The sequence below is a fragment of the Oncorhynchus masou genome, chromosome 23 (assembly GCF_036934945.1).
Source record: "Oncorhynchus masou masou isolate Uvic2021 chromosome 23, UVic_Omas_1.1, whole genome shotgun sequence".
In the NCBI taxonomy this organism is placed as follows: Eukaryota; Metazoa; Chordata; class Actinopteri; order Salmoniformes; family Salmonidae; genus Oncorhynchus; species Oncorhynchus masou.
In genome coordinates this window covers 58807394-58834802 of record NC_088234.1, presented here as the reverse complement: position 1 = coordinate 58834802, position 27409 = coordinate 58807394, and the positions used below count along the sequence as shown (strand labels likewise).

Below are 27409 nucleotides of genomic sequence, written 5' to 3'. Positions count from 1 at the left end.
TTCCTCCAGAATAACCTAACATTCACAGGTGCTATAAATGGGGATGTGTACGTGTGGAGAGACCACTTCCTGCTTCGTGTCGTGGCTAAAGCCCACACCGGGCCAGTGTTCACCATGTACACCACACTGAGGGACGGCCTCATCGTCACAGGGGGCAAGGAGAGGCCGTGAGTACCGTACTGTTGCACGGCCATTTACAGTTTACATTTTAGTCATTTATCAGATGCTCTTATCCAGAGTGACTTACAGGAGAAATTAGGGTTAGGTGCCTTGCTCAAGGGTACATCGACCGATTTTTCACCTAGTCAGCTCAGGGATTTGAAACAGTGACTGTTCGGTTACTGACCCAATGCTCTTAAAACCTCTTGATACTCCCCATCCCGGATCTGGGATCGTCAATAAAGCCTCAGGCTCATTAGCATAACGCAACGTTAACGATTTCTGAAAATCGCAAATAAAATGAAAATAATGCGCCTGCTCTCAAGCTTAGCCTTTTCTTAACAACACTGTCATCTCAGATTTTCAAAATATGCTTTTGAACCATAGCAATTCACTAATTTGTGTAAGAGTATGCAAAGCTAGCTTAGCATTTTGAGTAGCATTTAGCACGCAACATTTTCACAAAAACCAGATAACCAAATAAATAAAATCATTTACCTTTGAAGAGCTTCGGATGTTTTCAATGAGGAGACTCTCAGTTACATAGCAAATGTTCAGTTTTTCCTGAAAGAATCTTTGTGTATGAGAAATCGCTCCGTTTTGTACATCACATTCGGCTACTGAAACGAACCGAAAATTCAGTCACCAACAACGTCAAACTTTTTCCGAATTAACTCCATAATATCGACCGAAACATGGCAAACGTTGTTTGGAATCAATCCTCAAGGTGTTTTTTCACATATCTCTTCATTGATATATCGTTCGTGGAAGCCTGCTTTCTTCTCTGAATTCCATGGAAAAATACTTGCAGCTGAGGTTTGCGCACCAATTTCGGCGCAGGACACCGGGCGGACACCTGGTAAATGTGGTCTCTTATGGTCAATCTTCCAATGATATGCCTACAAATACGTCACAATGCTGCAGACACCTTGGGGAAACGACAGAAAGGGCAGGCTCATTCCTCTCGCATTCACAGCCATATAAGGAGACAATGGAAAACGGAGCCTCAAAAATCCTGCTGATTTCCTGGATGCCGTTTCATCTTGGTTTTGCCTGTAGCTCACGTTCTAGGGCACGCACAGAGAATATCTTTGCAGTTCTGGAAACGTCAGAGTGTTTTCTTTCCAAAGCTACCAATTATATGCATAGTCGAGCATCTTTTTGTGACAAAATATTGCGCTTAAAATGGGCACGTCTTTTTATCCAAAAATGAAATAGCGCCCCCATAGCATCAAGAGGTTAAAGGGATATTTTGGCAATGAGGCCATTTTTCTACTAGTATGCTAGTAGATATTCATAGACTTCCACTCATTAAGCTAACTACCTAACTAACTTCCTTCATACTGGACACAGAGACAGACATAAAAATGGTGTCCACTAGTTCATCGGACTCAGGGAAAGTATTTGTTTAACCGCTAGGCTACCTGCTGCCAAGACCACTGATAATCAGAATGATATCTTTATAACACTGACCTACTTGAGACAACACCAATAATCCCACCTAAAGTAACAAGGCACACTAGCACCAAAAATCACATCTGGAATTCCATTGGATTACATTAAGAATAGTTCTGAATCTCGGTTAACCCTCTATCCTCTATTATGATGATACATTGATGATTATGATGGTGTGTTTGCATGTGTGTGTGTGCGTGCATGCACTTTTTCAGTACCAAGGAGGGCGGTGCAGTGAAACTGTGGGACCAGGAGATGAAGCGTTGCCGAGCGTTCCAGCTGGAGACGGGCCAAACTGTTGAGTGTGTGAGGTCCGTCTGTCGAGGAAAGGTGAGTTCAGCACAGCCAGGGCACACAGCAGTGAAAGAGACTTTGAGCATGTCTACAGCAGATGTTTAATCTTAAAGCAACTCCCTGAACAATCCTTTCGGAAATAAACGTACTGTCACTATGTTTTATATATATATAGAGATATATATATATATAGAGAGAAAGATTTTAATTGAATATCATATATATATATATATATATATATATATATATATATATATATATATATATACACTGCTCAAAAAATAAAGGGAACACTTAAACAACACAATGTAACTCCAAGTCAGTCACACTTCTGTGAAATCAAACTGTCCACTTAGGAAGCAACACTCATTGACAATAAATTTCACATGCTGTTGTGCAAATGGAATACACAACAGGTGGAAATTATAGGCAATTAGCAAGACACCCCCAATAAAGGAGTGGTTCTGCAGGTGATAACCACAGACCACTTCTCAGTTCCTATGCTTCCTGGCTGATGTTTTGGTCACTTTTGAATGCTGGCGGTGCTTTCACTCTAGTGGTAGCATGAGACGGAGTCTACAACCCACACAAGTGGCTCAGGTAGTGCAGCTCATCCAGGATGGCACATCAATGCGAGCTGTGGCAAGAAGGTTTGGTGTGTCTGTCAGCATAGTGTCCATAGCATGGAGGCGCTACCAGGAGACAGGCCAGTACATCAGGAGACGTGGAGGAGGCCGTAGGAGGGCAACAACCCAGCAGCAGGATAGCAGTCCTTTGTGCAAGGAGGAGCAGGAGGAGCACTGCCAGAGCCCTGCAAAATGACCTCCAGCAGGCCACAAATGTGCATGTGTCTGCTCAAACGGTCAGAAACAGACTCCATGAGGGTGGTATGAGGGCCCGACATCCACGGGTGGGGGTTGTGCTTACAGCACCAACACCGTGCAGGACGTTTGGCATTTGCCAGAGAACACCAAGATTGGCAAATTCACCACTGTGCTCTTCACAGATGAAAGCAGGTTTACACTGAGCACATGTGACAGTCTGGAGATGCCGTGGAGAACGTTCTGCTGCCTGCAACATCCTCCAGCATGACCGGTTTGGCGGTGGGTCAGTCATGGGGTGGCATTTCTTTGGGGGGCCGCACAGCCCTCCATGTGCTCGCCAGAGGTAGCCTGACTGCCATTAGGTACCGAGATGAGATCCTCAGACCCCTTGTGAGACCATATGCTGGTGTGGTTGGCCCTGGGTTCCTCCTAATGCAAGACAATGCTCGACCTCATGTGGCTGGAGTGTGTCAGCAGTTCCTGCAAGAGGAAGGCATTGATGCAATGGACTGGCCTGCCCCTGCCCCAGACCTGAATCCAATTGAGCACATCATGTCTCGCTCCATCCACCAACGCCACGTTGCACCACAGAATGTCCAGGAGTTGCTTTAGTCCAGGTCTGGGAGGAGATCCCTTAGGAGACCATCCGCCACCTCATCAGGAGCATGCCCAGGCGTTGTAGGGAGGTCATACACGCACGTGGAGGCCACACACACTACTGAGCCTCATTTTGACTTGTTTTAAGGACATTACATCAAAGTTGGAACAGCCTGTAGTGTGGTTTTCCACTTTAATTTTGAGTGTGACTCCAAATCCAGACCTCCATGGTTTGATAAATTTGATTTCCATTGATAATTTTTGTGTGATTTTGTTGTCAGCACATTCAACTATGTAAAGAAAAAAGTATTTAATAAGAATATTTCATTCATTCAGATCTAGGATGTGTTATTTTAGTGTTCCCTTTATTTTTATGAGCAGTGTATAATACTTTAGTCATTTAGCAGACGCTCTTAGCGATATGGATTGAAGCGAGCCCAAAGTCTATAGCTAGGATTCTGAAGGGTTAAAAACAGTAACCTTCTTGTGTCACTGTCTACCAGGGTAAGATATTGGTAGGTACAAAGGATGGTGAGATCATTGAGGTGGGAGAGAAGAACGCTGCGTCCAACATCCTGATCAACGGTCACATGCAGGGCGAGATCTGGGGCCTGGCCACCCACCCCTCTAAAAACCTGTTCATCTCCACCAGCGACGACAGCACCATCCGCATATGGGACCTGGACGACAAGGTACAGCACAAATAAATACTATGTGGTTCCAATGGTCTGCTGAGCTTTGAAGTTACGTTTGAACTTACGTTGAATGTCTTAATTGATTTATTGCAGAAACAACTTTTTTGAATCACAAATCTGTGTGTAAATAGGTTTGTGTTCTTGGTTTCCTTTGCACTTGAATTTAGTTAACCGTTGAATGGCAAAATACCGTCCTATGTCATGTTTTGTTGTCTACAACCCTGCGTCCATTTACCTGCTAGAAACTGCTGAACAAGGTGAGCCTGGGCCACCCAGCCAAGTGTGCCAGCTACAGTCCTGATGGGGAGATGGTGTCTGTGGGCATGAAGAATGGGGAGTTCATCATCCTCCTCACCAACTCACTCAAGATGTGGGGCAAGAAACGAGACCGCAGTGCTGCCATACAGGACATCAGGCAAGAACTGAGGGGACATAGGAGCTACCTGGAGCACTTTGGCTAGACACCTGTCCACCTCCTTGCAATAACCCTAGCATCAGCCCTAACCCTAGCTTTATATGCACATCCTTTCAGTAACTAGCATCAGCCCTAACCCTAGCTTTATATGCACATCCTTTCAGTAGCCAGCATCAGCCCTAACCCTAGCTTTATGTCCACATCCTGGCAGTAACCCGAGCATCAGCCCAAACCCGAGCTTTATATGCACATCCTTTCAGTAACTAGCATCAGCCCTAACCCTAGCTTTATATGCACATCCTTTCAGTAACCAGCATCAGCCCTTATGCACATCCTTTCAGTAACTAGCATCAGCCCTAACCCTAGCTTTATATGCACATCCTTTCAGTAACCAGCATCAGCCCTAACCCTAGCTTTATGTCCACATCCTGGCAGTAACCCTAGCATCAGCCCTAACCCTAGCTTTATATGCACCTCCTTTCAGTAACCAGCATCAGCCCTAACCCTAGCTTTATATGCACATCCTTTCAGTAACCAGCATCAGCCCTAACCCTAGCTTTATATGCACATCCTTTCAGTAACTAGCATCAGCCCTAACCCTAGCTTTATATGCACATCCTTTCAGAAACTAGCATCAGCCCTAACCCTAGCTTTATGTGCACATCCTTTCAGTAACTAGCAGCCCTAACCCTAGCTTTATATCAGTAACTAGCATCCCCTAACCCTAGCTTTATATGCACATCCTTTCAGTTAGCATCAGCCCTAACTATGCACATCCTTTCATAACTAGCATCAGCCCTAACCCTAGCTTTATATGCACATCCTTTCAGTAACTAGCATCAGCCCTAACCCTAGCTTTATATGCACATCCTTTCAGTAACTAGCATCAGCCCTAACCCTAGCTTTATATGCACATCCTTTCAGTAACTAGCATCAGCCCTAACCCTAGCTTTATATGCACATCCTTTCAGTAACTAGCATCAGCCCTAACCCTAGCTTTATATGCACATCCTTTCAGTAACTAGCATCAGCCCTAACCCTAGCTTTATATGCACATTATTTCAGTAACTAGCATCAGCCCAAACCCTAGATTTATATAAACATCCTTTCAGTAACTAGCATCAGCCCTAACCCTAGCTTCGTGTCCACATCCTGGCAATAACTCTAGCATCAGCCCTAACCCGAGCTTCATGTCCACATCCTGGCAATAACTCCAGCATCAGCCCTAACCCTAGCTTCGTGTCCACATCCTGGCAGTAACTCTAGCATCAGCCCTAACCCGAGCTTCATGTCCACATCCTGGCAATAACTCCAGCATCAGCCCTAACCCTAGCTTCATGTCCACATCCTGGCAATAACTCTAGCATCAGCCCTAACCCGAGCTTCATGTCCACATCCTGGCAATAACTCCAGCATCAGCCCTAACCCTAGCTTCATGTCTACATCCTGGCAGTAACTAACCCGAGCATCATCCCTAACCCTAGCTTCATGTCCACATCCTGGCAGTAACCCTAGCATCAGCCCTAACCCTAGCTTCAGGTCCATATCCTGGCAGTAACCCTAGCATCAGCCCTAACCCTAACTTCTTGTCCACATCCTGGCAGTAACCCTAGCATCAGCCCTAACCCTAGCTTCATGTCCACATTCTGGCAGTAACCCTAGCATCAGCCCTAACCCTAGCTTCATGTCCACATCCTGGCAGTAACAAACATGTCCACATCCTAGAATCAGCCCTAACCTAGCTTCATGTCCACATCCTGGCAGTAACTAACCCTAGCATCAGCCCTAACCCTAGCTTCATGTCCATATCCTGGCAGTAACTAAACCTAGCATCAGCCCTAACCCTAGCTTCATGTCCACATCTGGCAGTAACTCCAGCATCAGCCCTAACCTAGCTTCATGTCCACATCCTGGCAGTAACCCTAGCATCAGCCCTAACCCTAGCTTCATGTCCACATCCTGGCAGTAACTCCAGCATCAGCCCTAACCCTAGCTTCATGTCCACATCCTGGCAGTAACCCTAGCATCAGCCCTAACCCTAGCTTCATGTCCACATCCTGGCAGTAACCCTAGCATCAGCCCTAACCCTAGCTTCATGTCCACATCCTGGCAGTAACCCTAGCATCAGCCCTAACCCTAGCTTTGTGTCCACATCCTGGCAGTAACCTAGCATCAGCCCTAACCCTAGCTTCGTGTCCATATCCTGGCAGTAACCCTAGCATCAGCCCTAACCCTAGCTTTGTGTCCACATCCTGGCAGTAACCCTAGCATCAGCCCTAACCCTAGCTTCATGTCCACATCCTGGCAGTAACAAACCCTAGAATCAGCCCTAACCCTAGCTTCATGTCCATATCCTGGCAGTAACTAACCCTAGCATCAGCCCTAACCCTAGCTTCATTTCCACATTCTGGCAGTAACCCTAGCATCAGCCCTAACCCTAGCTTCATGTCCACATCTGGCAGTAACCCTAGCATCAGCCCTAACCTTAGCTTTGTGTCCACATCCTGGCAGTAACCCTAGCATCAGCCCTAACCCTAGCTTCGTGTCCACATCCTGGCAGTAACCCTAGCATCAGCCCTAACCCTAGCTTCGTGTCCACATCCTGGCAGTAACAAACCCTAGCATCATCCCTAACCCTAGCTTCATGTCCATATCCTGGCAGTAACCCTAGCATCAGCCCTAACCCTAGCTTTCATGTCCACATCCTGGCAGTAACCCTAGCATCAGCCCTAACCCAAGCTTCATGTCCACATCCTGGCAGTAACTCTAGCATCAGCCCTAACCCTAGCTTCATGTCCACATCCTGGCAGTAACCCTAGCATCAGCCCTAACCCTATCTTCGTGTCCACATCCTGGCAGTAATAACCTAGCATCAGCCCTAACCCTAGCTTCATGTCCATATCCTGGCAGTAATAACCCTAGCATCAGCCCTAACCCGAGCTTCATGTCCACATCTGGCAATAACTCCAGCATCAGCCCTAACCCTAGCTTCATGTCCACATCCTGGCAGTAACTAACCCTAGCATCAGCCCTAACCCTAGCTTCATGTCCACATCCTGGCAGTAACCCTAGCATCAGCCCTAACCCTAGCTTCATGTCCACATCCTGGCAGTAACCCTAGCATCATCCCTAACCCTAGCTTCATGTCCACATCCTGGCAGTAACCCTAGCATCAGCCCTAACCCTAGCTTCATGTCCATATCCTGGCAGTAACCCTAGCATCAGCCCTAACCTAGCTTTGTGTCCACATCCTGGCAGTAACCCTAGCATCAGCCCTAACCCTAGCTTCATGTCCACATTCTGGCAGTAACCCTAGCATCAGCCCTAACCCTAGCTTCATGTCCACATCCTGGCAGTAACAAACCCTAGAATCAGCCCGAACCCTAGCTTCATGTCCATATCCTGGCAGTAACTAACCCTAGCATCAGCCCTAACCCTAGCTTCATTTCCACATTCTGGCAGTAACCCTAGCATCAGCCCTAACCCTAGCTTCATTTCCACATTCTGGCAGTAACCCCAGCATCAGGCCCAACCTTAGCTTTGTGTCCACATCCTGGCAGTAACCCTAGCATCAGCCCTAACCCTAGCTTCATGTCCACATCCTGGCAGTAACCCTAGCATCAGCCCTAACCCTAGCTTCATGTCCACATCCTGGCAGTAACCCTAGCATCAGCCCTAACCCTAGCTTCATGTCCATATCCTGGCAGTAACTAACCCTAGCATCAGCCCTAACCCTAGCTTCATGTCCACATCCTGGCAGTAACCCTAGCATCAGCCCTAACCCTAGCTTCATGTCCACATCCTGGCAGTAACCCTAGCATCAGCCCTAACTTCCTAACCCTAGCATTCATGTCCACATCCTGGCAGTAACTAACCCTAGCATCAGCCCTAACCCTAGCTTCATGTCCACATCCTGGCAGTAACCCTAGCATCAGCCCTAACCCTAGCTTCATGTCCACATCCTGGCAGTAACCCTAGCATCAGCCCTAACCTTAGCTTTGTGTCCATATCCTGGCAGTAACCCTAGCATCAGCCCTAACCCTGCTTCATGTCCACATCCTGGCAGTAACACAAGCATCAGCCCTAACCCTAGCTTCATGTCCACATCCTGGCAGTAACTAACCCTAGCATCAGCCCAAACCCTAGCTTCATGTCCACATCCTGGCAGTAACCCTAGTTTCATGTCCACATCCTGGCAGTAACTAACCCTATTATCAGCCCTAACCCTAGCTTCGTGTCCACATCCTGGCAGTAACAAACCCTAGAATCAGCCGAACCCTAGCTTCATGTCCATATCCTGGCAGTAACTAACCCTAGAATCAGCCCTCAGAGCTTCATGTCCACATCCTGGCAATAACCCTAGCATCAGCCCTAACCCTAGCTTCATGTCCACATCCTGGCAGTAACCCTAGCATCAGCCCTAACCCTAGCTTCATGTCCACATGTCCACATCCTGGCAGTAACTAACCCTAGAATCAGCCCTAACCCCTAACATCCTGGCAGTAACTCTAGCATGTCCAGCTTCATCCTGGCAGTAACCCTAGAATCAGCCCTAACCCTAGCTTCATGTCCACATCCTGGCAGTAACCCAGCATCAGCCCTAACCCTAGCTTCATGTCCACAGCAATAACCTAGCAACCCTAGCTTCATGTCCACATCCTGGCAGTAACTAACCCAGCATCAGCCCTAACCCTAGCTTCATGTCCATATCCTGGCAGGAACTAACCCTAGCATCAGCCCTAACCCTAGCTTTGTGTCCACATCCTGGCAGTAACCCTAGCATCAGCCCTAACCCTAGCTTCATGTCCACATCCTGGCAGTAACCCTAGCATCAGCCCTAACCCTAGCTTTGTGTCCACATCCTGGCAGTAACCCTAGCATCAGCCCTAACCCTAGCTTCGTGTCCACATCCTGGCAGTAACAAACCCTAGAATCAGCCCGAACCCTAGCTTCATGTCCATATCCTGGCAGTAACTAACCCTAGCATCAGCCCTAACCCTAGCTTCATTTCCACATTCTGGCAGTAACCCTAGCATCAGCCCTAACCCTAGCTTCATTTCCACATTCTGGCAGTAACCCTAGCACCAGCCCTAACCTTAGCTTTGTGTCCACATCCTGGCAGTAACCCTAGCATCAGCCCTAACCCGAGCTTCATGTCCACATCCTGGCAATAACTCCAGCATCAGCCCTAACCCTAGCTTCATGTCCACATCCTGGCAGTAACTAACCCGAGCATCATCCCTAACCCTAGCTTCATGTCCACATCCTGGCAGTAACCCTAGCATCAGCCCTAACCCTAGCTTCATGTCCACATCCTGGCAGTAACCCTAGCATCAGCCCTAACCCTAGCTTCATGTCCACATCCTGGCAGTAACCCTAGCATCAGCCCTCCATGTCCTAACCCTAGCTTTTGTCCACATTCTGGCAGTAACCCTAGCATCAGCCCTAACCCTAGCTTTGTGTCCACATCCTGGCAATAACCCTAGCATCAGCCCTAACCCTAGCTTCATGTCCACATCCTGGCAATAACCTAGCATCAGCCCTAACCCTAGCTTCATGTCCACATCCTGGCAATAACTCTAGCATCAGCCCTAACCCTAGCTTCATGTCCACATCCTGGCAGTAACTAACCCGAGCATCATCCCTAACCCTAGCTTCATGTCCACATCCTGGCAGTAACTAACCCTAGCATCAGCCCTAACCCTAGCTTCATGTCCACATCCTGGCAGTAACCCTAGCATCAGCCCTAACCCTAGCTTCATGTCCACATTCTGGCAGTAACCCTAGCATCAGCCCTAACCCTAGCTTTGTGTCCACATCCTGGCAGTAACCCTAGCATCAGCCCTAACCCTAGCTTCATGTCCACATCCTGGCAGTAACCCTAGCATCAGCCCTAACCCTAGCTTCATGTCCACATCCTGGCAGTAACCCTAGCATAAGCCCTATCCCGAGCTTCATGTCCACATCCTGGCAGTAACAAACCCTAGAATCAGCCCGAACCCTAGCTTCATGTCCATATCCTGGCAGTAACTAACCCTAGCATCAGCCCTAACCCTAGCTTCATTTCCACATTCTGGCAGTAACCCTAGCATCAGCCCTAACCCTAGCTTCATTTCCACATTCTGGCAGTAACCCCAGCACCAGCCCTAACCTTAGCTTTGTGTCCACATCCTGGCAGTAACCCTAGCATCAGCCCTAACCCTAGCTTCTTGTCCACATCCTGGCAGTAACTAACCCTAGCATCAGCCCTAACCCTAGCTTCATGTCCATCCTGGCAGTAACCCTAGCATCAGCCCTAACCCTAGCTTCGTGTCCATATCCTGGCAGTAACACAAGCATCAGCCCTAACCCTAGCTTCATGTCCACATCCTGGCAGTAACCCTAGCATCAGCCCTAACCCTAGCTTCATGTCCACATCCTGGCAGTAAACCCTAGCATCAGCCCTAACCCTAGCTTCATGTCCATATCCTGGCAGTAACCCTAGCATCAGCCCTAACCCTAGCTTCATGTCCACATCCTGGCAGTAACCCTAGCATCAGCCCTAACCCTAGCTTCATGTCCACATCCTGGCAGTAACACAAGCATCAGCCCTAACCCTAGCTTCATGTCCACATCCTGGCAGTAACCCTAGCATCAGCCCTAACCCTAGCTTTGTGTCCATATCCTGGCAGTAACCCTAGCATCAGCCCTAACCCTAGCTTTGTGTCCACATCCTGGCAGTAACCCTAGCATCAGCCCTAACCCTAGCTTCATGTCCACATCCTGGCAGTAACAGCCATAACCCTAGCTTCATGTCCACATCCTGGCAGTAACTAACCCTAGCCTAACCCTAGCTTCATGTCCACATCCTGGCAGTAACTAACCCTAGCATCAGCCCTAACCCTAGCTTCATGTCCACATCCTGGCAGTAACCCTAGCATCAGCCCTAACCCTAGCTTCATGTCCACATCCTGGCAGTAACTAACCCTAGAATCAGCCCTCAAGCTTCATGTCCACATCCTGGCAATAACTCTAGCATCAGCCCTAACCCTAGCTTCATGTCCACATCCTGGCAGTAACTAACCCTAGCATCAGCCCTAACCCTGGCAGCTAGTTTCATGTCCACATCCTGGCAGTAACTAACCCTAGCATCAGCCCTAACCCTAGCTTCATGTCCACATCCTGGCAGTAACCCTAGCATCAGCCCTAACCCTAGCTTCATGTCCACATCCTGGCAGTAACCCTAGCATCAGCCCTAACCCAGCTTCATGTCCACATCCTGGCAATAACCCAGCATCAGCCCTAACCCTTGCTTCATGTCCACATCCTGGCAGTAACCCTAGCATCAGCCCTAACCCTAGCTTCATGTCCACATCCTGGCAGTAACAAACCCTAGCATCAGCCCTAACCCCCTAGCTTCATGTCCACATCCTGGCAGTAACTAACCCTAGCATCAGCCCTAACCCTAGCTTTGTGTCCACATCCTGGCAGTAACCCTAGCATCAGCCCTAATAGCTTCATGTCCACATCCTGGCAGTAACCCTAGCATCAGCCCTAACCCTAGCTTCATGTCCACATCCTGGCAGTAACCCTAGCATCAGCCCTAACCCTAGCTTCATGTCCACATCCTGGCAGTAACAAACCCTAGAATCAGCCCTAACCCTAGCTTCATGTCCATATCCTGGCAGTAACTAACCCTAGCATCAGCCCTAACCCTAGCTTCTTGTCCACATCCTGGCAGTAACTAACCCTAGCATCAGCCCTAACCCTAGCTTCATGTCCACATTCTGGCAGTAACCCTAGCATCAGCCCTAACCTTAGCTTTGTGTCCACATCCTGGCAGTAACCCTAGCATCAGCCCTAACCCTAGCTTCATGTCCACATCCTGGCAGTAACCCTAGCATCAGCCCTAACCCTAGCTTCATGTCCACATCCCAGTAACCCTAGCATTAACCCTAGCTTCATGTCCACATCCTGGCAGTAACTAACCCTAGCATCATCCCTAACCCTAGCTTCATGTCCATCCTGGCATCCTGCATCAGCCCTAAACTTTAACCCTAGCATCAGCCCTAACCCTAGCTTCATGTCCACATCCTGGCAGTAACCCTAGCATCAGCCCTAACCCTAGCTTCACGTCCACATCCTGGCAGTAACTAACCCGAGCATCATCCCTAACCCTAGCTTTGTGTCCACATCCTGGCAGTAACCCTAGCATCAGCCCTAACCCTAGCTACATGTCCACATCCTGGCAGTAACCCTAGCATCAGCCCTAACCCAAGCTTCACATCCACATCCTGGCAGTAACTAACCCGAGCATCATCCCTAACCCTAGCTTCATGTCCACATCCTGGCAGTAACCCTAGCATCAGCCCTAACCCTAGCTTCATGTCCACATTCTGGCAGTACCCCTAGCATCAGCCCTAACCTTAGCTTTGTGTCCACATCCTGGCAGTAACCCTAGCATCAGCCCTAACCCTATCTTCATGTCCACATCCTGGCAGTAACCTAGCATCAGCCCTAACCCCTAGCTTCATGTCCACATCCTGGCAATAACCTAGCATCAGCCCTAACCCTAGCTTCATGTCCACATCCTGGCAGTAACTAACCCTAGCATCAGCCCTAACCCTAGCTTCATGTCCACATCCTGGCAGTAATAACCCTAGCATCAGCCCTAACCCTAGCTTCATGTCCACATCCTGGCAGTAACTAACCCGAGCATCATCCCTAACCCTAGCTCCATGTCCACATCCTGGCAATAACTCTAGCATCAGCCCTAACTCTAGCTTCATGTCCACATGTCCTAACCCTAGCTTGTCCACATTCTGGCAGTAACCCTAGCATCAGCCCTAACCCTATCGTCATGTCCACATCCTGGCAATAACTCTAGCATCAGCCCTAACCCTAGCTTCATGTCCACATCCTGGCAGTAACTAGCAACCCTAAGAGCTTCATCAGCCCTAACCCTAGCTTCACATCCACATCCTGGCAGTAACTAACCCGAGCATCATCCCTAACCCTAGCTTTGTGTCCACATCCTGGCAGTAACCCTAGCATCAGCCCTAACCCTAGCTTCATGTCCACATCCTGGCAGTAACCCTAGCATCAGCCCTAACCCTAGCTACATGTCCACATCCTGGCAGTAACCCTAGCTTGAGCCCTAACCCAAGCTTCACATCCACATCCTGGCAGTAACTAACCCGAGCATCATCCCTAACCCTAGCTTCATGTCCACATCCTGGTAGTAACTAACCCGAGCATCATCCCTAACCCTAGCTTCGTGTCCATATCCTGGCAGTAACCCTAGCATCAGCCCTAACCCTAGCTTCATGTCCACATCCTGGCAGTAACTAACCCTAGCATCAGCCCTAACCCTAGCTTCATGTCCACATCCTGGCAGTAACCCTAGCATCAGCCCTAACCCTAGCTTTGTGTCCACATCCTGGCAGTAACCCTAGCATCAGCCCTAACCTTAGCTTTGTGTCCATATCCTGGCAGTAACCCTAGCATCAGCCCTAACCCTAGCTTCATGTCCACATCCTGGCAGTAACCCTAGCATCAGCCCTAACCCTAGCTTCATGTCCACATCCTGGCAGTAACTAACCCTAGCATCAGCCCTAACCCTAGCTTCATGTCCACATCCTGGCAGTAACTAACCCTAGCATCAGCCCTAACCCTAGCTTCATGTCCACATCCTGGCAGTAACCCTAGCATCAGCCCTAACCCTAGCTTCATGTCCACATCCTGGCAGTACCCCTAGCATCAGCCCTAACCCTAGCTTCATGTCCACATCCTGGCAGTAACCCTAGCATCAGCCCTAACCCTAGCTTCATGTCCACATCCTGGCAGTAACTCCAGCATCAGCCCTAACCCTAGCTTCATGTCCACATCCTGGCAGTAACCCTAGCATCAGCCCTAACCCTAGCTTCATGTCCACATCCTGGCAGTAACCCTAGCATCAGCCCTAACCCTAGCTTCATGTCCATCCTGGCAGTAACCCTAGCATCAGCCCTAACCCAGCTTCATGTCCACATCCTGGCAGTAACTAACCCTAGCATCAGCCCTAACCCTAGCTTCATGTCCACATCCTGGCAGTAACCCTAGCATCAGCCCTAACCCTAGCTTCATGTCCACATTCTGGCAGTAACCCTAGCATCAGCCCTAACCCTAGCTTCATGTCCACATTCTGGCAGTAACAAACCCTAGCATCAGCCCTAACCCTAACTTCATGTCCACATCCTGGTAGTAACTAACCCGAGCATCATCCCTAACCCTAGCTTTGTGTCCACATCCTGGCAGTAACCCTAGCATCAGCCCTAACCCTAGCTTCTTGTCCACATCCTTGCAGTAACTAACCCTAGCATCAGCCCTAACCCTAGCTTCATGTCCACATTCTGACAGTAACCCTAACATCAGCCCTAACCTTAGCTTTGTGTCCACATCCTGGCAGTAACCCTTGCATCAGCCCTAACCTTAGCTTTAGTCCATATCAGTAACCCTAGCATCAGCCCTAAGCTTCATGTCCACATCCTGGCAGTAACACAAGCATCAGCCATAACCCTTACTTCATGTCCTCATCCTGGCAGTAACTAACCCTAGCATCAGCCCAAACCCTAGCTTCATGTCCACATCCTGGCAGTAACCCTAGTTTCATGTCCACATCCTGGCAGCCCTATCAGCCCTAACCCTAGCTTCATGTCCACATCCTGGCAGTAACCCTAGCATCAGCCCTAACCCTAGCTTCATGTCCACATCCTGGCAGTAACTAACCTAGAATCAGCCCTCACCCGAGCTTCATGTCCACATCCTGGCAGTAACCCTAGCATCAGCCCTAACCCTAGCTTCATGTCCACATCCTGGCAGTAACTAACCCTAGCATCAGCCCTAACCCTAGCTTCATGTCCACATCCTGGCAGTAACTAACCCTAGCATCAGCCCTAACCCTAGCTTCATGTCCACATCCTGGCAGTATCAGCCCTAACCCTAGCTTCATGTCCATATCCTGGCAGTAACTAACCCTAGCATCAGCCCTAACCCTAGCTTCATGTCCACATCCTGGCAGTAACCCTAGCATCAGCCCTAACCCTAGCTTCATGTCCACATCCTGGCAGTAACCCTAGCATCAGCCCTAACCCGAGCTTCATGTCCACATCCTGGCAATAACTCCAGCATCAGCCCTAACCCTAGCTTCATGTCCACATCCTGGCAGTAACTAACCCGAGCATCATCCCTAACCCTAGCTTCATGTCCACATCCTGGCAGTAACCCTAGCATCAGCCCTAACCCTAGCTTCATGTCCACATCCTGGCAGTAACCCTAGCATCAGCCCTAACCCTAGCTTTGTGTCCACATCCTGGCAGTAACCCTAGCATCAGCCCTCCTAGCTTCGTGTCCACATCCTGGCAGTAACCCTAGCATCAGCCCTAACCCTAGCTTCATGTCCACATCCTGGCAGTAACCCTAGCATCAGCCCTAACCCTAGCTTCATGTCCACATCCTGGCAGTAACAAACCCTAGAATCAGCCCTAACCCTAGCTTCATGTCCATATCCTGGCAGTAACTAACCCTAGCATCAGCCCTAACCCTAGCTTCATGTCCACATCCTGGCAGTAACCCTAGCATCAGCCCTAACCCTAGCTTCATGTCCACATTCTGGCAGTAACCCTAGCATCAGCCCTAACCTTAGCTTTGTGTCCACATCCTGGCAGTAACCCTAGCATCAGCCCTAACCCTAGCTTCATGTCCACATCCTGGCAGTAAAGCATCAGCCCTAACCCTAGCTTCATGTCCACATCCTGGCAGTAACCCTAGCATCAGCCCTAACCCTAGCTACATGTCCACATCCTGGCAGTAACCCTAGCATCAGCCCTAACCCAAGCTTCACGTCCACATCCTGGCAGTAAACTAACCCTAGCATCAGCATCAGCCCTAACCCTAGCTTTGTGTCCACATCCTGGCAGTAACCCTAGCATCAGCCCTAACCCTAGCTTCATGTCCACATCCTGGCAGTAACCTAGCATCAGCCCTAACCCTAGCTTCATGTCCACCTGGCATAACCTAGCATCAGCCCTAACCCTAGCTTCATGTCCACATCCTGGCAGTAACTAACCCTAGCATCATCCCTAACCCTAGCTTCATGTCCACACCTGGCAGTAACCCTAGCATCAGCCCTAACCCTAGCTTCATGTCCACATCCTGGCTAACCCTAGCATCAGCCCTAACCTTAGCTTTGTGTCCACATCCTGGCAGTAACCCTAGCATCAGCCCTAACCCTAGCTTTGTGTCCATATCCTGGCAGTAACCCTAGCATCAGCCCTAACCCTAGCTTCATGTCCACATCCTGGCAGTAACCCTAGCATCAGCCCTAACCCTAGCTTCATGTCCACATCCTGGCAGTAACCCTAGCATCAGCCCTAACCCTAGCTTCATGTCCACATCCTGGCAGTAACAAACCCTAGAATCAGCCCGAACCCTAGCTTCATGTCCATATCCTGGCAGTAACTAACCCTAGCATCAGCCCTAACCCTAGCTTCATTTCCACATTCTGGCAGTAACCCTAGCATCAGCCCTAACCCTAGCTTCATTTCCACATTCTGGCAGTAACCCTAGCATCAGCCCTAACCTTAGCTTTGTGTCCACATCCTGGCAGTAACCCTAGCATCAGCCCTAACCCTAGCTTCATGTCCACATCCTGTCAGTAACCCTAGCATCAGCCCTAACCCTAGCTTTGTGTCCACATCCTGGCAGTAACCCTAGCATCAGCCCTAACCCTAGCTTCATGTCCACATCCTGGCAGTAGCAAGCCCTAACCCTAGCCATGTCCACAGCATAACAAACCCATCAGCCCTAACCCTAGCTTCATGTCCATATCCTGGCAGTAACCCTAGCATCAGCATCAGCCCTAACCATAGCTAGCTTCATGTCCACATCCTGGCAGTAACCCTAGCATCAGCCCTAACCCTAGCTTCATGTCCACATCCTGGCAGTAACCCTAGCATCAGCCCTAACCCTAGCTTTGTGTCCACATCCTGGCAGTAACCCTAGCATCAGCCCTAACCCTAGCTTCATGTCCACATCCTGGCATAACTCTAGCATCAGCCCTAACCCTAGCTTCATGTCATCCTGGCACTAACCCTAGCATCATCCCTAACCCTTGCTTCATGTCCATATCCTGGCAGTAACCCTAGCATCAGCCCTAACCCTAGCTTCATGTCCACATCCTGGCAGTAACCCTAGCATCAGCCCTAACCCTAGCTTTGTGTCCACATCCTGGCAGTAACCCTAGCATCAGCCCTAACCCTAGCTTCATGTCCACATCCTGTCAGTAACCCTAGCATCAGCCCTAACCCTAGCTTCATGTCCACATCATGGCAGTAACCCTAGCATCAGCCCTAACCTTAGCTTTGTGTCCACATCCTGGCAGTAACCCTAGCATCAGCCCTAACCCTAGCTTCTTGTCCACATCCTGTCCATCATAACCCTGGCAGTAACCCTAGCATCAGCCCTAACCCTAGCTTCATGTCCACATCCTGGCAGTAACTAACCCTAGCATCAGCCCTAACCCTAGCTTCATGTCCACATCCTGGCAGTAACCCTAGCATCAGCCCTAACCCTAGCTTCATGTCCACATCCTGGCAGTAACCCTAGCATCAGCCCTAACCTTAGCTTCGTGTCCATATCCTGGCAGTAACCCTAGCATCAGCCCTAACCTTAGCTTTGTGTCCATATCCTGGCAGTAACCCTAGCATCAGCCCTAACCCTAGCTTCATGTCCACATCCTGGCAGTAACCCTAGCATCAGCCCTAACCCTAGCTTCATGTCCACATCCTGGCAGTAACAAACCCTAGAATCAGCCCGAACCCTAGCTTCATGTCCATATCCTGGCAGTAACTAACCCTAGCATCAGCCCTAACCCTAGCTTTGTGTCCATATCCTGGCAGTAACCCTAGCATCAGCCCTAACCCTAGCTTCATGTCCACATCCTGGCAGTAACCCTAGCATCAGCCCTAACCCTAGCTTCATGTCCACATCCTGGCAGTAACTAACCCGAGCCTCAGCCCTAACCCTAGCTTCATGTCCATATCCTGGCAGTAACCCTAGCATCAGCCCTAACCCTAGCTTCATGTCCACATCCTGGCAGTAACTAACCCTAGCATCAGCCCTAACCCTAGCTTCATGTCCACATCCTGGCAGTAACTAACCCTAGCATCAGCCCTAACCCTAGCTTCATGTCCACATCCTGGCAGTAACTAACCCTAGCATCAGCCCTAACCCTAGCTTCATGTCCATATCCTGGCAGTAGCATCAGCCCTAACCCCTTCATGCATCAGCCCTAACCCTAAGCTAGCTTCATGTCCACATCCTGGCAGTAACCCTAGCATCAGCCCTAACCCTAGCTTTGTGTCCATATCCTGGCAGTAACCCTTGCATCAGCCCTAACCTTAGCTTTGTGTCCATATCCTGGCAGTAACCCTAGCATCAGCCCTAACCCTGCTTCATGTCCACATCCTGGCAGTAACACAAGCAGCAGCCATAACCCTTACTTCATGTCCTCATCCTGGCAGTAACTAACCCTAGCATCAGCCCAAACCCTAGCTTCTGGCAGTAACCCTAGTTTCATGTCCACATCCTGGCAGTAACCCTAGCATCAGCCCTAACCCTAGCTTCATGTCCACATTCTGGCAGTAACCCTAGCATCAGCCCTAACCCTAGCTTCATGTCCACATCCTGGCAGTAACTAACCCTAGCATCAGCCCTAACCCTAGCTTCATGTCCACATCCTGGCAGTAACCCTAGCATCAGCCCTAACCCTAGCTTCATGTCCACATCCTGGCAGTAACCCTAGCATCAGCCCTAACCCTAGCTTCATGTCCACATCCTGGCAGTAACCCTAGTTTCATGTCCACATCCTGGCAGTAACTAACCCTAGCATCAGCCCTAACCCTAGCTTCATGTCCACATCCTGGCAGTAACCCTAGCATCAGCCCTAACCCTAGCTTCATGTCCATATCCTGGCAGTAACTAACCCTAGCATCAGCCCTCACCCCTTCATGTCCACATCCTGGCAGTAACTCCAGCATTAACCCTAGCTTCATGTCCACATCCTGGCAGTAGCATCAGCCCTAACCCCTTCATGTCCACATCCTGGCAATAACTCCAGCATCAGCCCTAACCCTAGCTTCATGTCCACATCCTGGCAGTAACTAACCCGAGCATCATCCCTAACCCTAGCTTCATGTCCACATCCTGGCAGTAACCCTAGCATCAGCCCTAACCCTAGCTTCATGTCCACATCCTGGCAGTAACCCTAGCATCATCCCTAACCCTAGCTTTGTGTCCACATCCTGGCAGTAACCCTAGCATCAGCCCTAACCCTAGCTTCGTGTCCATATCCTGGCAGTGACCCTAACATCAGCCCGAACCTTAGCTTTGTGTCCATATCCTGGCAGTAACCTAGCATCAGCCCTAACCCTAGCTTCATGTCCACATCCTGGCAGTAACAAACCCTAGAATCAGCCCGAACCCTAGCTTCATGTCCATATCCTGGCAGTAACTAACCCTAGCATCAGCCCTAACCCTAGCTTCATGTCCACATCCTGGCAATAACTCCAGCATCAGCCCTAACCCTAGCTTCATGTCCACATTCTGGCAGTAACCCTAACATCAGCCCTAACCTTAGCTTTGTGTCCACATCCTGGCAGTAACCCTAGCATCAGCCCTAACCCCTGTGTCCACATCCTGGCCCTAAGCCCTAACCCAAGCTTCATGTCCACATCCTGGCAGTAACCCTAGCATCAGCCCTAACCCTAGCTTCATGTCCACATCCTGGCAGTAACTAACCCGAGCATCATCCCTAACCCTTGCTTCATGTCCATATCCTGGCAATAACCCTAGCATCAGCCCTAACCCTAGCTTCATGTCCACATCCTGGCAGTAACTCTAGCATCAGCCCTAACCCTAGCTTCATGTCCACATCCTGGCAGTAACCCTAGCATCAGCCCTAACCCTAGCTTCATGTCCACATCCTGGCAGTAACCCTAGCATCAGCCCTAACCCTAGCTTCATGTCCACATCCTGGCAGTAACCTAGCATCAGCCCTAACCCTAGCTTCATGTCCACATCCTGGCAGTAACAGTAACCCTAGCATCAGCCCTAACCACAGCTTCATGTCCATATCCTGGCAGTAACAAACCCTAGAATCAGCCCGAACCCTAGCTTCATGTCCACATTCTGGCAGTACCCCTAGCATCAGCCCTAACCCTAGCTTTGAGTCCACATCCTGGCAGTAACCTAGCATCAGCCCTAACCCTAGCTTCATGTCCACATCCTGGCAATAACCTAGCATCAGCCCTAACCCTAGCTTCATGTCCACATCCTGGCAGTAACTAACCCGAGCATCAGCCCTAACCTTAGCTTCATGTCCACATCCTGGCAGTAACCCTAGCATCAGCCCTAACCCTAGCTTCATGTCCACATCCTGGCAGTAACCCTAGCATCAGCCCTAACCCTAGCTTCATGTCCACATTCTGGCAGTAACCCTAGCATCAGCCCTAACCCTAGCTGTCCACATCCTGTAACCTAGCATCAGCCCTAACCCTAGCTTCATGTCCACATCCTGGCAGTAACCCTAGCATCAGCCCTAACCCTAGCTTCATGTCCACATCCTGGCAGTAACTCCTAGCATCAGCCCTAACCCTAGCTTCATGTCCACATCCTGGCAGTAACTAACCCTAGCATCAGCCCTAACCCTAGCTTCATGTCCACATCCTGGCAGTAACCCCTAGCATCAGCCCTAACCCTAGCTTTGATGTCCACATCCTGGCAGTAACCCTAGCATCAGCCCTAACTTAGCTTTGTGTCCATATCCTGGCAGTAACCCTAGCATCAGCCCTCCAGCTTTGTGTCCATATCCTGGCAGTAACCCTAGCATCAGCCCTAACCCTAGCTTCATGTCCACATCCTGGCAGTAACCCTAGCATCAGCCCTAACCCTAGCTTCATGTCCACATCCTGGCAGTAACCCTAGCATCAGCCCTAACCCTAGCTTCATGTCCACATCCTGGCAGTAACCCTAGCATCAGCCCTAACCCTAGCTTCATGTCCACATCCTGGCAGTAACCCTAGCATCAGCCCTAACCCTAGCTTCATGTCCACATCCTGGCAGTAACCCTAGCATCAGCCCTAACCCTAGCTTCATGTCCACATCCTGGCAGTAACCCTAGCATCAGCCCTAACCCTAGCTTCATGTCCATATCCTGGCAGTAACCCTAGCATCAGCCCTAACCCTAACTTCAAGTCCACATCCTGGCAGTAACCCTAGCATCAGCCCTAACCCTAGCTTCATGTCCACATCCTGGCAGTAACCCTAGCATCAGCCCTAACCCTAGCTTCATGTCCATATCCTGGCAGTAACTAACCCTAGCATCAGCCCTAACCCTAGCTTCATGTCCACATCCTGGCAGTAACCCTAGCATCAGCCCTAACCCTAGCTTCATGTCCACATCCTGGCAGTAACTAACCCTAGCATCAGCCCTAACCCTAGCTTCATGTCCACATCCTGGCAGTAACACTAGCATCAGCCCTAACCCTAGCTTCATGTCCACATCCTGGCAGTAACCCTAGCATCAGCCCTAACCCTAGCTTTGTGTCCATATCCTGGCAGTAACCCCCTAGCATCAGCCCTAACCTTAGCTTTGTGTCCACATCCTGGCAGTAACCCTAGCATCAGCCCTAACCCTAGCTTCATGTCCACATCCTGGCAGTAACACAAGCAGCAGCCTAACCCCTTCATGTCCTCATCCTGGCAGTAACTAACCCTAGCATCAGCCCTAACCCTAGCTTCATGTCCACATCCTGGCAGTAACCCTAGTTTCATGTCCACATCCTGGCAGCATCAGCCCTAACCCTAGCTTCATGTCCACATTCTGGCAGTAACCCTAGCATCAGCCCTAACCCTAGCTTCATGTCCATATCCTGGCAGTAACAAACCCTAGAATCAGCCCTAACCCTAGCTTCATGTCCACATCCTGGCAGTAACCCTAGCATCAGCCCTAACCCTAGCTTCATGTCCACATTCTGGCAGTAACCCTAGCATCAGCCCTAACCCTAGCTTCATGTCCACATCCTGGCAGTAACAAACCCTAGAATCAGCCCTAGCTTCATGTCCCCATCCTGGGTAAGTAACCCTAGCATCAGCCCTAACCCTAGCTTCATGTCCCATCCTGGCATCCATCAGCCCTAACCCTAGCTTCATGTCCAATGGCAGTAACCCTAGCATCAGCCCTAACCCTCATGCTGGGAGTAATCCTTCATCAGTCCATGTCCCCATCCTGGCAGTAACCCTAGCATCAGCCCTAACCATAGCTTCATGTCCACATCCTGGCAATAACTCTTTAGCATCAGCCCTAACCCTAGCTTCATGTCCACATCTGGCAGTAACCCTAGCATCAGCCCTAACCCTAGCTTCATGTCCACATCCTGGCAGTAACCCTAGCATCAGCCCTAACCCTAGCTTCATGTCCACATCCTGGCAGTAACCCTAGCATCAGCCCTAACCCTAGCTTCATGTCCACATCCTGGCAGTAAACCCTAGCATCAGCCCTAACCCTAGCTTCATGTCCATATCCTGGCAGTAACCCTAGCATCAGCCCTAACCCTAGCTTCATGTCCACATCCTGGCAGTAACCCTAGCATCAGCCCTAACCCTAGCTTCATGTCCACATCCTGGCAGTAACCCTAGCATCAGCCCTAACCCTAGCTTCATGTCCACATCCTGGCAGTAATAACCCTAGCATCAGCCCTAACCCTAGCTTCATGTCCACATTCTGGCAGTAACAAACCCTAGCATCAGCCCTAACCCTAACTTCTTGTCCACATCCTGGCAGTAACCCTAGCATCAGCCCTAACCCTAGCTTCATGTCCACATTCTAGCAGTAACCCTAGCATCAGCCCTAACCCTAGCTTCATGTCCATATCCAGGCAGTAACAAACCCTAGCATCAGCCCTAACCTTAGCTTTGTGTCCATATCCTGGCAGTAACCCTAGCATCAGCCCTAACCCTAACTTCTTGTCCACATCCTGGCAGTAACCCTAGCATCAGCCCTAACCCTAGCTTCATGTCCACATTCTGGCAGTAACCCTAGCATCAGCCCTAACCCTAGCTTTGTGTCCACATCCTGGCAGTAACCCTAGCATCAGCCCTAACCCTAGCTTCGTGTCCACATCCTGGCAGTAACTAACCCTAGCATCAGCCCTAACCCTAGCTTTGTGTCCATATCCTGGCAGTAACCCTAGCATCAGCCCTAACCCTAACTTCGTGTCCATATCTTGGCAGTAACACAAGCATCAGCCCTAACCCTAGCTTCATGTCCACATCCTGGCAGTAACTAACCCTAGCATCAGCCTAACCCTAGCTTCATGTCCACATCCTGGCAGTAACTAACCCTAGCATCAGCCCTAACCCTATCTTCATGTCCATATCCTGGCAGTAACCCTAGCATCAGCCCTAACCCTAGCTTCATGTCCACATCCTAGCAGTAACTAACCCTAGCATCAGCCCTAACCCTAGCTTCATGTCCACATCCTGGCAGTAACACAAGCATCAGCCCTAACCCTAACTTCATGTCCACATCCTGGCAGTAACCCTAGCATCAGCCCTAACCCTAGCTTTGTGTCCATATCCTGGCAGTAACCCTTGCATCAGCCCTAACCTTAGCTTTGTGTCCACATCCTGGCAGTAACCCTAGCATCAGCCCTAACCCTAGCTTCATGTCCACATCCTGGCAGTAACTTACTTCATGTCCTCACCCTAGCATCAGCCCTAACCCTAGCTTCATGTCCATCCTGGCATCCTAGTTTCATGTCCACATCCTGGCAGTAACTAACCCTAGCATCAGCCCTAACCCTAGCTTCATGTCCACATCCTGGCAGTAACCCTAGCATCAGCCCTAACCCTAGCTTCATGTCCATATCCTGGCAGTAACTAACCCTAGAATCAGCCCTAACCCTAGCTTCATGTCCACATCCTGGCAGTAACTCTAGCATCAGCCCTAACCCTAGCTTCATGTCCACATCCTGGCAGTAACTAACCCTAGAATCAGCCCTAACCCTAGCTTCATGTCCACATCCTGGCAGTAACTAACCCTAGAATCATCATGCATCCTGGGAGTAACCCTAGCATCAGCCCTAACCCTAGCTTCATGTCCACATCCTGGCAGTAACCCTAGCATCAGCCCTAACCCTAGCTTCATGTCCACATCCTGGCAGTAACCCTAGCATCAGCCCTAACCTTAGCTTCATGTCCACATCCTGGCAGTAACCCTAGCATCAGCCCTAACCTAGCTTCATGTCCACATCCTGGCAGTAACTCCTTTAATCAGCCCTAACCCTAGCTTCATGTCCACATCCTGGCAGTAACCCTCGCATCAGCCCTAACCCCTTCATGTCCACATCATGGCATTAATCATCAGCCCTAACCCTAGCTTCATGTCCACATTCTGGCAGTAACCCTAGCATCAGCCCTAACCCTAGCTTCATTTCCACATTCTGGCAGTAACCCTAGCATCAGCCCTAACCCTAGCTTCATGTCCACATCCTGGCAGTAACCCTAGCATCAGCCCTAACCCTAGCTACATGTCCACATCCTGGCAGTAACCCTAGCATGAGCCCTAACCCAAGCTTCACATCCACATCCTGGCAGTAACTAACCCGAGCATCATCCCTAACCCTAGCTTCATGTCCACATCCTGGTAGTAACTAACCCGAGCATCATCCCTAACCCTAGCTTCATGTCCACATCCTGGCAGTAACCCTAGCATCAGCCCTAACCCTAGCTTCATGTCCACATTCTGGCAGTACCCCTAGCATCAGCCCTAACCTAGCTTTGTGTCCACATCCTGGCAGCCTAGCATCAGCCCTAACCCTAGCTTGTGTCCATATCCTGGCAGTAACCCTAGCATCAGCCCTAACCCTAGCTTCATGTCCACATCCTGGCAGTAACCCTAGCATCAGCCCTAACCCTAGCTTCATGTCCACATTCTGGCAGTACCCCTAGCATCAGCCCTAACCCTAGCTTTGAGTCCACATCCTGGCAGTACCCCTAGCATCAGCCCTAACCCTAGCTTCATGTCCATATCCTGGCAGTAACTAACCCTAGCATCAGCCCTAACCCTAGCTTTGCGTCCACATCCTGGCAGTAACCCTAGCATCAGCCCTAACCCTAGCCGTGTCCATATCTTGGCAGTAACACAAGCATCAGCCCTAACCCTAGCTTCATGTCCACATCCTGGCAGTAACTAACCCTAGCATCAGCACTAACCCTAGCTTCATGTCCACATCCTGGCAGTAACTAACCCTAGCATCAGCCCTAACCCTATCTTCATGTCCATATCCTGGCAGTAACCCTAGCATCAGCCCTAACCCTTGCTTCATGTCCACATCTAGCAGTAACTAACCCTAGCATCAGCCCTAACCCTAGCTTCATGTCCACATCCTGGCAGTAACACAAGCATCAGCCCTAACCCTAACTTCATGTCCACATCCTGGCAGTAACCCTAGCACAGCCCTAACCCTAGCTTTGTGTCCATATCCTGGCAGTAACCCTGCATCAGCCCTAACCTTAGCTTTGTGTCCACATCCTGGCAGTAACCCATCAGCCCTAACCCTGCTTCATGCCCTGGCAGTAACCAAGCAGCAGCCATAACCCTTAGCTTCATGTCCACATCCTGGCAGTAACCCTAGCATCAGCCCTAACCCTAGCTTCATGTCCACATCCATCCTGTTTCATGCATCCTGGCAGTAACTAACCCTAGCATCAGCCCTAACCCTAGCTTCATGTCCACATCCTGGCAATAACCTAGCATCAGCCCTAACCCTAGCTTCATGTCCACATCCTGGCAGTAACTAACCCTAGCATCAGCCCTAACCCTAGCTTCATGTCCACATCCTGGCAATAACTCTAGCATCAGCCCTAACCCTAGCTTCATGTCCACATCCTGGCAGTAACTAACCCTAGCATCAGCCCTAACCCTAGCTTCATGTCCACATCCTGGCAGTAACTAACCCTAGCATCAGCCCTAACCCTAGCTTCATGTCCACAGTAACCCTAGCATCAGCCCTAACCCTAGCATCCCCATCCTGGCAGTAAGCCCTAGCATCAGCCCTAACCCTAGCTTCATGTCCACATTCTGGCAGTAACCCTAGCATCAGCCCCCTAATGTCCCCATCCTAGTAATCCTTGCATGTCCATGTCCCCATCCTGGCAGTAACCCTAGCATCAGCCCTAACCTAGCTTCATGTCCACATCATGGCAATAACTCTTTAATCTGCCCTAACCCTAGCTTCATGTCCACATCCTGGCAGTAACCCTAGCATCAGCCCTAACCCTAACTTCATGTCCACATCTGGCATTAACCCTAGCATCAGCCCTAACCCTAGCTTCATGTCCACATCCTGGCAGTAACCCTAGCATCAGCCCTAACCCTAGCTTCATGTCCACATCCTGGTACCCTAGCATCAGCCCTAACCCTAGCTTCATGTCCATATCTTGGCAATAACTAACCCTAGCATCAGCCCTAACCCTAGCTTTGTGTCCACATCCTGGCAGTAACCCTAGCATCAGCCCTAACCCTAGCTTCATGTCCACATCCTGGCAGTAACCCTAGCATCAGCCCTAACCCTTCATGTCAACATCCTCAGTAACTAACCCTAGCAACCCTAAGCTTCATGTCCACATCCTGGCAGTAACTAACCCTAGCATCAGCCCTAACCCTAGCTTCATGTCCACATCCTGGCAGTAACCCTAGCATCAGCCCTAACCCTAGCTTTGTGTCCACATCCTGGCAGTAACCCTAGCATCAGCCCTAACCCTAGCTTCATGTCCACATCCTGGCAGTAACCCTAGCATCAGCCCTAACCCTAGCTACATGTCCACATCCTGGCAGTAACCCTAGCATCAGCCCTAACCCAAGCTTCACATCCACATCCTGGCAGTAACTA

The 27409-nt window shown here is 50.0% G+C and overlaps 1 protein-coding gene across 1 annotated transcript in view; it reads left to right on the top strand.

Annotated features, from left to right (window-relative positions):
- LOC135511121 (echinoderm microtubule-associated protein-like 6) overlaps positions 1 to 27409 on the top strand; it is a 128638-nt gene that overhangs the window by 78170 nt on the left and 23059 nt on the right. The window contains exons 34-37 of the mRNA XM_064932675.1: positions 10 to 167; positions 1830 to 1944; positions 3833 to 4021; positions 4267 to 4439. Of these exons, the coding sequence (XP_064788747.1) occupies positions 10 to 167; positions 1830 to 1944; positions 3833 to 4021; positions 4267 to 4439 (635 nt within the window). The remainder of the gene's footprint in view (positions 1 to 9; positions 168 to 1829; positions 1945 to 3832; positions 4022 to 4266; positions 4440 to 27409) is intronic.